This window comes from Chinchilla lanigera, unplaced genomic scaffold (genome assembly GCF_000276665.1).
Source record: "Chinchilla lanigera isolate Chin_1 unplaced genomic scaffold, ChiLan1.0 scaffold00010, whole genome shotgun sequence".
In the NCBI taxonomy this organism is placed as follows: Eukaryota; Metazoa; Chordata; class Mammalia; order Rodentia; family Chinchillidae; genus Chinchilla; species Chinchilla lanigera.
In genome coordinates this window covers 1,787,839-1,799,586 of record NW_004955411.1, presented here as the reverse complement: position 1 = coordinate 1,799,586, position 11,748 = coordinate 1,787,839, and the positions used below count along the sequence as shown (strand labels likewise).

The window sequence follows — 11,748 nt, the reverse complement described above, 5'->3', positions numbered from 1 at the left end:
ACATACATTTTTTTCTCTTCATTTTTGTCTTTTCTCCTTGTCTATCAGTATTTTGCTAATATAATTAAGTTTGGTCCTTGTATAGATGTGTATCAGCATCCAGATATTTGTATTAGTTTCCCGATTTAGTAATGTAACCCTCTAAGGTGTTTAGACATAGGTTCTCATTCCAAAGGTCACTTCTTAAGTATATCCTACCCTCTGGGACAGTCACTTTAACAACTGGACATAATCCCCGTAGCTCTTCCCTTACCTGGTTGTACTTCCTTGCCTCCTTTCTGTACATTCCTTCACATACCTTCTGCTCCTCTGCTTTCCCACTCTCTTTTGTACCCTTTCACATTTTTTTCACTTCATATTCTATTTGCTCCTCCCAAAATACACTATTACTAGTAATCTGAATATAATGAATGTTTAATTCTCTCTAGCCTATATACTATATTTCCCTTCTTGGCCTTCCCTGGGTTAGTGAAGTAAAGATTTTTCTGCACAAGTGCTCAATTACCAGATGATATATGGCTATCGTCTCAACTTATATTACCTTATACCCCACAAAAACGCTTAAAACTCTTCTTCCTCCTTTCTGGGCCTAAAAATAGTATTATCAAAACCTATTTTTATTCTTTCCTACATTCTCTTTTGTTTCTTTGATTTTTCTTTCTTTTCATTTTTCCTTTTTTCCCCCCTTTTTCTAATGTCCAGCCTAGTCTTATCATTGCTATTCCTTCATATTCCTGGGCTATTGAAAGTGTTGCAAACAAATTCCCCCAAGTTTGATATTCTATGTGATTTATGATTAGCTGTTTGGATGCTGATATTATTAGTAGCTGTTCTGTCCCAGCAGCCCTCTCATAAGTTGGATTTGTTTGTAAGTCTGACAAAATGAGTTTTATATAGCTGTGGCACACATAGACAGTGTGAACATTAAACAAACCAACCACACAAAAATACCGAAAGTCCCCTACGTAGTTGAATACTGTACACTATCACACTGGACAGTGAGCTCACAACAGCACAGCTGTGATAATGTCTAGCAGACACATGAGTTACTCGTGTGATTTATTTCCACCTATGAGTGTTTATAGTGTGAAGTCCATATCTGTGAGAGTTTGCAACTCAAATGTTTGTAAGTCAGGGACTTATTGTATGATAGGCTGCAAGATTATCCTTCAAAATATATGGAGAAGTAAAGGCCTACAACAAAAACAAACTAAAAGATTCAGGACCACCAAGCCAGTATTCCAGAAAATACTTAAGGGAATCCTAAACTGAGGCAATGAGGTCAACATCACCCAAATTACTCAAAACCTCAAAAGAAAGAATAAATCTCATTGGGAGTGTAGTTAAAGCAAAGAAAATAAAATAAAAAGAAATAATCACTAGAAAAACAATACAATGCCAGGAAATAGTAAATACCTTTCAACAATAACTCTCAATGTAAATAGTCTTAACTCTCTAATCAAAGACACAGGCTGGCAAATTGGATTAAAAAGCATATTAGTGAACCATTTATCAGTAAGAAATAATTGTAAACATATGTGCACTGCATGTCAGTGCACCCACTTTCAAAATAAAAAGAAACCTATTTGACATGAAAAGACAGGTGGATAGCAATAGTAGGGTTGTTTATCTCACTCTCACAGATAAACAGGTCAGTTAGACAAAACAAAACAAACTCTACAGTGAAATCTCAAGAATTAAACCATCCCGTAGAACAAGCAGATTTAACAGCTATGTACAGAGTGTTTTAGCCAGCAACAACATAACATATATTCTTCTAAGCTTCCCACAGAAATATCTCCATGGTAAAATACATTTAAGGTGATAAAATGTCTCAATAAATACAGAAGAATTGAGTTAAGTTTTTGGATATTGTCAGATCATAGTGGAATAGAACTAGAAATCAACAATAGTAACAAATGCACTTTCAGATGATCAGTGTATCATTAAAGAAATCAGGGAAGAAATTTTAAAAATTCATTGACTCAAATGACACTGGAAATACAAAATATCAGAGTCTGTGGGACACTAAGAAGTTCTAAGAGGAAGGTTCATAGCTGTGTCTGCATTAGAAAAATAGAATGATCCCCAATAAATAACTTAATGATGTACCTCAAGGTCCTAGAAAAACAAGAATAGTCCAAACCAAAACCTAGTAAAAGGAAAGAAATGATAAAGGTCAGGGTGGAAATCAATTAAATTGAGACTAAACAATATAATCAATGAATCAAACAGTTGGTTCTATGAAAGGATAAATAAGGTAGATAAACCCTTAGGCAAACTTACCAAAAGAGAGGAAAAAATCTAGATGAAGGTAACTAGAAATGAAAAAGGTGAAGTGACAACGGATATCACTGAGAGTCAGAGGACTATAAGGAACTTACTGTGGTCAGAATGGCTATACCAAGAACACAGAAGCAACAAATACTGTTGAAAAATTCAAGGGAAAAAAGAATCTTGTATATTTTGGCAAGAATATAAAATAGTATGACCACTATGGAAATCAGTGGTTTTTCAAATAGAGATTCCTTAAAAAACTAAAGTGGGAATTCCATTTGACCCAACTATATCTCTCCTGGGCCTATTCCTGAAAGAGTTAAAGTCATCACGCTATAGGTGATACACACATACCCAAGTTTGAAGCAGCACAATGTACAATAGTTAAACTCTGAAAACAGTCTAGATGCCTTAAAGAGACAAGTGGATAAAGAGAATGTGGTGTAGACACACAGTGGAAATTTATTTATCCATAAAGAAGAATGAATTCATGTCTTCTGGAGGAAAATTAATGGATCATAAACCCATAATGCTAAGTGAAATAAGTCAGATATAGAAAGTTAAACATCATATGGTTTTTTTCCTGTATTAGAAACACAGAATATCAATAGTAACAGAGTATAATAAAGGAGAGATAGCAGGAAAGAAGAAGGCAAGCTTCCTGGAGAGGGAAAGGGGGACCAGGGATGGGAGGAAAAAGAAGGCAGGTCACAGGGAAAGTTAATTGAAAATGACCAAGGTATGACATGTACCATTAGCCAAAAGGAATGTAAGAATTATATATAAAAACATATAGCAATAAAAATGTGAAGCTTCCTTTTCCCACAGCTGGCTGTGTTAAGAAGCATTTGGTTATGGTCTCCAGTTGCATCAATTTTCCTATAAAAGCCTTGAGTTTACCTTTTTTTTTTTTTTTTGGTTTTTCTCCGGTATCGGGAACCGAACTCACGACCTTGCGCTTGCCAGGCAGGCGCTTTTGCCGCTGAGCTAAATCCCCAGCCCCGAGTTTACCTTTTTGTAATAGCTGAGTAATACTCCTTTGTATAGAAATACCACAGCTTTTTTATTCATTCCTCAGTTGATGGGCATTTGGGATGGGAAAGAAGAAAAAGAAAGTACTAAGGCATTTTATATATTATGGATTGGTGACATAACTGTACTGCTGGTGTCTTATGGTTTGTTGAGGGGAACAGTTAATGTTTAAAAGTTTTTTTTCCAATATTTTCACCAATTTTTCATGTTTGTATCTGGTAATCTGAGCAACTTATGTGACGACAACAATTTGCAGTGTAATATCCATTGGTGAATTCCTACAGTCCTGCCTAGTGACACTATGTGTTGTCTCTAATGTCCTTTTAAATTATTATTTTCTTATTCTCTTTAATGATTTCATCAATCCTCTGTTCTTACATCTGCTAGTCTGAGCAACTTCGCTGAAGATAACAATGTGCAATATAACAATCACTGTTAATCTCTATCACTTGGTTTGAAACCCTGTATCTTTTTTAAGGTTCTTGCTTTGTGTTGCTTGTATTTTGCTATTGTTCTTTTTTTTGTACTATTTTCTTTAAAATAATAAAAAAAGGAAGCACATGGTGAAGAGAGAGGGGTGCTTCTGTATCACTCTGGGGTTGAGGAATGCCAAACACCATGTGGAAAGCAGGTGAATGGGTGCAAACACATAGTGTCGTAGATTTACTAAGTAGAATAGTGAACGGCGAAACAGTACGGGCTGGGACTGGGCAACTGTGAAATGTTTTCTATGAAACAATTTTTTGAAAGGCCGAAGGATAGCTAATTAGAGTCACAGGTTTTGTGACATTATGGCTAGCAGTGAAACCAAATCCCCTGGAGAGTTCATAAACGTATTTCCCCCTAAGGCTTAATTAATAAAAGTTTAGATCTTGTTCTGTTTAATTAGGCACTACCGACATGATGCATTAATTACATATTCTTGTTTTTAAAAATTTTGCCAAAGTAATTACTAATTAAGTATAAAATTTGTGCAAATTATATTTTCAGAAATGATTTGATTTATAACTTTGGCGCTATTTCAAAATATCTTACCAGTGGGTCTTCGTAGATGATGATTTGTCCCTGGCCTTTTTTTAGCAGTTTTTACAATCTGATAAACCAGGCAGTTAATTTAAATTAATTGCTAAAAATATTTGGATTTTGAAGACAAATAGCTATAATTTCACGAAATTTTCTTGTGATCCAAACCCTAAAGAAAAAATAGGATCTATATTAGAGATAAATTCAATGAAATGGGCTTTGTATTTCAGTCCACAACTATGTGATACTAGTCATAGTCATGTGTAATTAGTCATACTCACTAAACTTGATTAATCTTTTTAAAATAAGGAAAGTCAAAAATTGATTTCAATACTGTTACTTTGCTTACCTATGTAAACACACTATTTTTCTAGCATAGTTAGTGATTAATTCCTAGGTAATGTATGTTTCATAGTTTAGAAATCTCCACTGGAACATAATATGCAGTTAAAGATAAAAGTTTACAGACTAGGCCCAGAAGAGTTTGATATATAACCCTTGACACAAACCAGATTCAGATTTCTATCAGACGGGCACAAACCGTTTTTGCATGTTTCAAAAGCTAGCCACAGTCTTAGATTACTGTTATGCCGATGTACTTTACTCAGAAGTTCTGTTTGTTTACATGTTATGTTGGCAGGTTGCTTCAGAGATGGGCAACATTATGAAGAAGGATCAGTGATTAAAGAAAACTGCAACTCCTGGTAATGAACATAAGTGACAGAATTGAATTCAACTGCTGTTCATGTTTTTCTTAAATAAAGGCAATACCAGTGAAATAAAGTATATATTTAAACACATGCAGACAGAACCATATAAGACACCACAAACCTGTCAGTTTTTATAAGTGTAAAGAAAGGGTGCTAGAAAATGATCATGCATACATCTTTTAAAGCTTCAACTTGATGTTTTGATATTGACCTTCAATATACTGCAGCCCTGCATTAAGTACACATCTTACTTTTAAACATTTTGATACACTACAGGCAAGTCATGTGGGTTTGTAAATTTTTTTGGCATAATACTGTACATAAGAGCAAGCTGCTTTACCAGCATCAGCTTATAGATAGTGCTCAAATACATTGAGCTACTGTCTCAATTGTCCTTTTTTTAAAAAATTTCAAAGGATATGTAGTTGCATCATTTACTAATCGCCTGAAGCAGAGGACAAGGGCACACGAATGACAGCTAGTGCATGTTTTATGATATACTTTCACTATGAATCAAACACCCGTATGGTTTACATTAATCAAGAAATCATGTTTTATCACTTAATGATGTGCAACTCTTGTTACTAAGGTTGAAACGTAGCCTGAAGAAGAGCAGGCTACTCTGATAATTTTTATATCTTTGCAGCACATGCTCAGCACAGCAGTGGAAATGTTCCCAGCAGGCATGCCTCGTTCGTCCAGAATTAATTGAACACATCAACAAAGGAGACTATGGGTGAGTGAAACCCTGCGGTAGAGGCTCCTGGCACACCAGTTACTCCTCTGCCACTTACTCCTGTCGGTACTTAGAGAAAGGGGAAGAAGCAGGAAGGGAGATAAAAAGGTGTGTAAACATGGGCCATGCAAGGTAAGCATAAAATAATTAAAAATTACAATTCACGAATAAAAAAAGAGATGTAGAGCCTAGCCTTAAATCATTAAGAAAGATCAGCGTCGTGGGCGGGTGAGGAGGGTGGTGGGAGCTCTGCACGGAAGCAGGCCGTGGGCAAAGCTGGTTTAGTCACGTGGTGGAGCCCGTCATGCACTCAGTTCTCCCGCGCAGAGTCAGTCTCACGCAACAAGTCAGTCCAGACGATGTCACTGAAATGGCTGATATTTAGACAATTTCACTTACAGCTGGGCCAAAAGCTAGGTTGAGCCACTCTCCTAGTAATAGAAGGATAGGGCTCCTTGAGACGTTTAAACCAGCAATAACTGTTTGCTGCTGTCCTGTACATTAGTGAAGTGGGTGGCGTCTCTACTTACACAGGGGATTAAGGTGTGGGTACCAACACTTGCTTTCTCCAAGGATCTGAAAGAAAGAGGCGGGCTGGCTAATTCCTGCCTGGGAATTTCTGCACTGCCATTTATCAGATCTCTGTCTACCTTGACAACATCTTCTAGACTGGGAAAAAACTTCATATAGAGATTTATTGTCAAGCAACTGAAAAAGTGAAATAATCCTGAGATGTATTTTTCAAATAGAAGTGTCATTTCCTTCCGCACATAAGACATTACAGTTCCCAGGAAAATGGGGATGCTGAATTTCAGTGTATTGAAGGTATTTTCTTGGAGGACACAAAATAGAGAAAGTCACATTTGTTGAGAATAGTTTGAGGTCATTCTAACCCCCTCGTGTATGCATTTAACCAATATTTTAGGGGGCGATTTGATTACATTTATGTATTTGTAGGAAAAAAAATAATTGTAAACTTCTGAGGCTAAGTGATTTTTTTAATCATTCAAAGAATATGAATCTTGAAAAATGAACCAAGTCAAGCTTCTATAAAGATATAATGCTAAGCCTAATTAATGCTCACGTTCAAGAAACCATAATAGACTGGCTTGGTTTTCCCTGTTACAAAACATATGTGATACTGTGGTTTTTTTTATTTTTTATTATTTTTTTTTTTTTTTGGTTTTTCTCCGGTACCAGGAACCGAACTCACGACCTTGCGCTTGCCAGGCAGGCGCTTTTGCCGCTGAGCTAAATCCCCAGCCCGATACTGTGGTTTAAGACCTGTGGAGGAAGGGACCTTTCTCGGGGTACGGAAGTTGTTGGGGACCCTTGGAAAGAAGGGTTTCTTGCCATTAATCATTTATCTTGAGGAAGCTGTACAGTGTCTAGGAGGCATGGGCTTCGTGTTTTCATGGCAATTATTAAAGGATTTCATGACCTTACAAGAATGACAAATGGAAGTATATACAAAAGAAAACATACATAGATCGGGTATAAAAAGTTAAAAGGAACAAGCTGTGAAGAAAAGGAACAAAAGCAAAATTATTTACCAGGGAACAAAAGGGAGAAAGCCTTGCTTTAAAAAAAAAAAACAAAAAACTTTTACTTTTCTGTTATTGTCTACTCATGATGCTCAAACACTTTTCACACTGTATCACTCAACATGTATTAAATACTTTTTAAATAGCTTATATATGAACATACACTGTTTTCAATGTTCTCCACATCTTGATAGTATTTTAGACTCGAGTCTGTTCTGCATAATGTACTTACATGCTTATTTGTTCCTTGTATTGTTTTTCAAGGCAATTGATCAATACATAAGAAGTGTGATCCACTTATTGCACTGCTGAGGACTCAGATCACTTCTGTCTTGCAGGCGTTTATCATGTGTCTGAGGGGCCAACATGTCACGTCCTTGTAAAAGGATTGCTAATGATAGCGCAGAGCAGATGGTCAAATTCGTGGCATTAGTAATAGTCAGTAATTTAATGGACTAAAAGGAGACTGAAAATTATTTCTTTTAACTGCTGCTGTGTAACAAACCACTCCAGAATTTAGTTTTTTAAGGCATAAGCTTTTCATGTGCTCCTGTTAGCAGCTGGGGACAGACTCAGCGGGGGCTCTTGCTGGCCTCCTCCGGGGTTGCTCCTGAGTCCAGACCTCGGCAGCCTGGGCTGAGGCTGGTGTCTCTGAGATTCCTGCAGGTTGGGGCTGGGTGCCGGCCCTCGGCAGCCCCTCCCAGGGTGTTTGGGTAGGACAGCGCTCTAACAGGCACATGTGTGGCTGGGCAAGGGGGTCTTGTGCCCGAGTCTGACAGTTGCGCAGTATGGTCCTATCACTTTCCTTGGGGCAAAGCAAGTTACTACGAGTGTCAGTCTACAGTTGGAGATTGGGGAGACAGATTCAATCTCTCGCTGGAAAGAGATGCCAATAATTTGTGGCCATTTTTAGTTTGTCACATTTCTAATCATGATTTTTCTTATGAACGCAAAATGTAGCTTGTGAGTAAATTGGCTTTAATTTCTCACTGGGTTTTCAAAATAGGTGTGTCCGAAGTTTCAGGGCACACCAATATCTATCCTTGGTTTCTGGCATCTGCTTCCCCCTCCACCAAGCCAGAAAATTTGCAGTTAGTTTTACTCTTTGCTTCTTTTACTCAGTCTCTACGCCTTGCTAGTTCTTGCACTCAGAACCTCCCTTAGCTCTTTACTTCCTCGGTGCCTGGGTTCTAGCCTAGTGCATTTCCTCTGCAAGTCTAGTTTGAAATGACCCGGTGTGTTTCTCTGTCCCGTGTGGTTGTCGTTCTGAGACAAAGCTTTGTTTCTGCCATGTATGTTCTTAAGAACCTTCCTTCCATTGCTCCTGAAACATAATTATTTTCCTTAGCATACATGACTATCTGGCACAAATATTTTCTCTTTTCACTTCGTTTTTACATTCTTGTCAGAATCTGTGTTCCTATATCTTCCTAACTGAAGCACTTCACTTAACCTGCTGTTCCCTACATGTGCCTAATTCTAAGCCTGCATGCTTTGTTCTAGTTGCCTTTGTTTAGAATAAATGGCATCTTTTTCACATTTGGCCACCAAGCTCATGCTTTTTCTTTCAGACTAAGTGTCATACTCATTTTCTGTAAAAATACGCCAATTCTTTGAGGCGCAGTTATGTTTGAATTCTCTGCTCTGATCATACTTTGACCTCTTATAATAAAGGTCACATACTACAGTAATTTTTTCTTTGTAGTTTTTGTTAGGGTATGAACACCTTGAGGGTAGAGAAATTTATTTGTTTCTGTATCCCAATGCTCACTAGAGACTGTGATAGATAAGAAAGATCAATAAATGCCATATTGGATTAAAAGAAAATGCTGAGCCTAGGCCTTAGAGGACGGTGTGAGTTAATAGTGACTTCTATACTTTCTGGACATAAATTTCAGCAAGACAGCGTCTGACTTTGGTATCTATGCAGTGTGATACAATATGTGTTTAAGTAAAATAAAATTTGTTAGGCTGAATGTCACATTGCCCTTAATCCCCTTCAAAATATCCCCCCCTCTCGTTTTGAACACACGGATCCCATCAATCTTGCTATTTCTGAAGCAGTTCTTCTTCCGTGAATGTCTTTGTTTTGATGTCTTGAGTCAGTTCAGAAAGTTTCCTGTCACGGTTTTGACTCTGAGGAAGAGGCAGAATTTGTACCATGCCGGTTCAGTAACGTGAGGTGGGTGAGGACACCCACTGTTTCTATGAACCTGCCATTTCATCGGATGGCATTTGGCACCAGCATTCACCCAATTTTTATTTCTCCTTGTAAAGACATGTACAAAAAAAGACCTCCAGAACTGCTCTAAAAAGTAGCAAGAGTCATGCGATAAATGTACTTGAAACAGAAGACTTTAAAGGGGATTAATGCAACATGTTTTGCTGTAATAATATTTTTTTCAAAAGAAATGCAACTTTCACCATATTTTTGATCTCTTTTTGCACTATACACATGTGTTTAGTGCATAAAAATGGTACTATTCTTACCGTTTCCAATAAACTCTAATAATTCCCATTATTTCTCTTATGTTCTATTTGTTGAAAATGTTTGTTCCTGCTCCTTAAATTGAGTGCTTAATTAAATGACCCATGGACGTCTCTGCTGATGTTTGCAAAGTATAAGCATTAGGCATCAGAAACAAACTTTACTGATCTCATAATTTTTCCCAAACTGGATCCTATTAGTCTCTCAAGTAATACTACAATAGCTAATGTACTTGGAATGTTCTCATTGAAATTCTTTGGGAGATGGAGATTGCACTTTGAAATTGCAGCTGAGAGTTGTTTAAGAATTTATGAAAGGAAAGCACTGACTCACCATGCATATTACTGAAAATTGAGTTGTATTCCTAGTCATTCATAAAAGCCTATCACACCGGAAATAAGTTTGGAGATAAACACGACAGCATAAAACTTACATTTGATTTAGGTACTGAATATATATTGCCTTCAAGTTGTAGAGAATCTAAATGAGCAGTGATTATATTACTTTCTTCTTTCTCATTTTTCATCTATTCTCATCTGTTAAAGAAATTCTATCTTCATTTCAATATTGAATTTTGAAAACAGTATGTTTATGTAAATAAGAGTAGAAAATGTAGCTAGAAAAGTGTGCTCTTTTGTTACTTAACTTCACACAACTGACTATATTATTATTAATAACTCATATTCTTAAGCACTTAACACACATTTTTTTCATTTAATACAAGATAAACTATCTCAATACCTAGGGGCTGGGGATTTAGCTCAGCGGCACAGCGCCTGCCTGGCAAGCGCTAGGTGAGAGTTTGATTCCCGGTACTGGAAAATAACCAAAAAAAACAAAAACAAAACAAAACAAAAAAAACCAAATCAATATCTAACTATCACTAATTTAACTTTGAAGTGTAATTATTTTGTTTTCAGTATTTCCAAGGCATTTCTTTTCACTTTTTTACTTTTTCAAATCTAAAATATAAAGAAAAAAATGGCATCATTAATCTGAAAATAGATTTTTGTATATTCAAGGTTCTTTCTAAAATGTGCTTAGGAACATCTAAAGACACTGTATATGCTGGCATTATTATCACTTAGTTCCTGCATAATATGTGAAGAGTCCGTGTTCTTGGTTTCAGCCTATACCGCCATGGTCTTAGATGTTTCATCCGAGTTTTTAAAATGGAGTAAATTTAGGGACAAATGCCTTACATGTTGATACTACAATAAGCAAAACGCACCATTTACACCAAGACTTGCAATAGTTCTTACATTGTTGTGAGATCTGCCACTGTACAACTATAGAAATGTACACCAGCGTGTGTTTGTGAGGATGGTACACGTAACCTTTGTCTCTTCCTCTTTCATGTGTAAGGCAGATGGACAGCACAGAACTACAGTCAGTTCTGGGGAATGACTCTTGAGGAAGGCTTCACATTCCGCCTGGGCACCCTGCCGCCGAGCCCTGCGCTCCTTGGCATGAGTGAAGTGACGGTAGGTCCTCCTCCTGACTCAGTGTGTGCATGTGTTTGTGTAAGTGTGTGCAAGTGTGCTGAAATAACTAGCATCATGAGTTTTGAGCTTGTGGGGTCTTGAAAATTTAAAATTTTTGTCATATAATCATGAAATTCCTTTAACAAAAAGGTTACTAGTAGGCCCCTCAAAGGCTTCACGTGGACTTTGAATGTTCACTACTTTCAATTAGATATAGTGTCATTTTTTAATTTAATTATTTATTTTAAAGAGAAAAGAACAAAACAACACAAAAACTATAAAATTGATACAGAATTTCAAAACAAGATGAGGAACTCAACAGTGGTTGTTGTATTACTTACTGTTATCTTCATATTGTCTTTTAAAGAATGACTGAATGTTCCTTTCTTGTGGCAAGGATTTCAGAGTAATACATATTTCTGATGATTGGTTACAGATTATGCCAATATTTCAG

At 36.7% G+C, this 11,748-nt stretch overlaps 1 protein-coding gene across 2 annotated transcripts in view; it reads left to right on the top strand.

Annotated features, from left to right (window-relative positions):
* Tinag (tubulointerstitial nephritis antigen) overlaps positions 1–11,748 on the top strand; it is a 90,402-nt gene that overhangs the window by 9,784 nt on the left and 68,870 nt on the right. For both annotated transcript variants that reach the window (XM_005377590.2, XM_013510703.1), the window contains exons 2-4: positions 4,973–5,036; positions 5,689–5,778; positions 11,180–11,294. In XM_005377590.2, the coding sequence (XP_005377647.1) occupies positions 4,973–5,036; positions 5,689–5,778; positions 11,180–11,294 (269 nt within the window). The remainder of the gene's footprint in view (positions 1–4,972; positions 5,037–5,688; positions 5,779–11,179; positions 11,295–11,748) is intronic.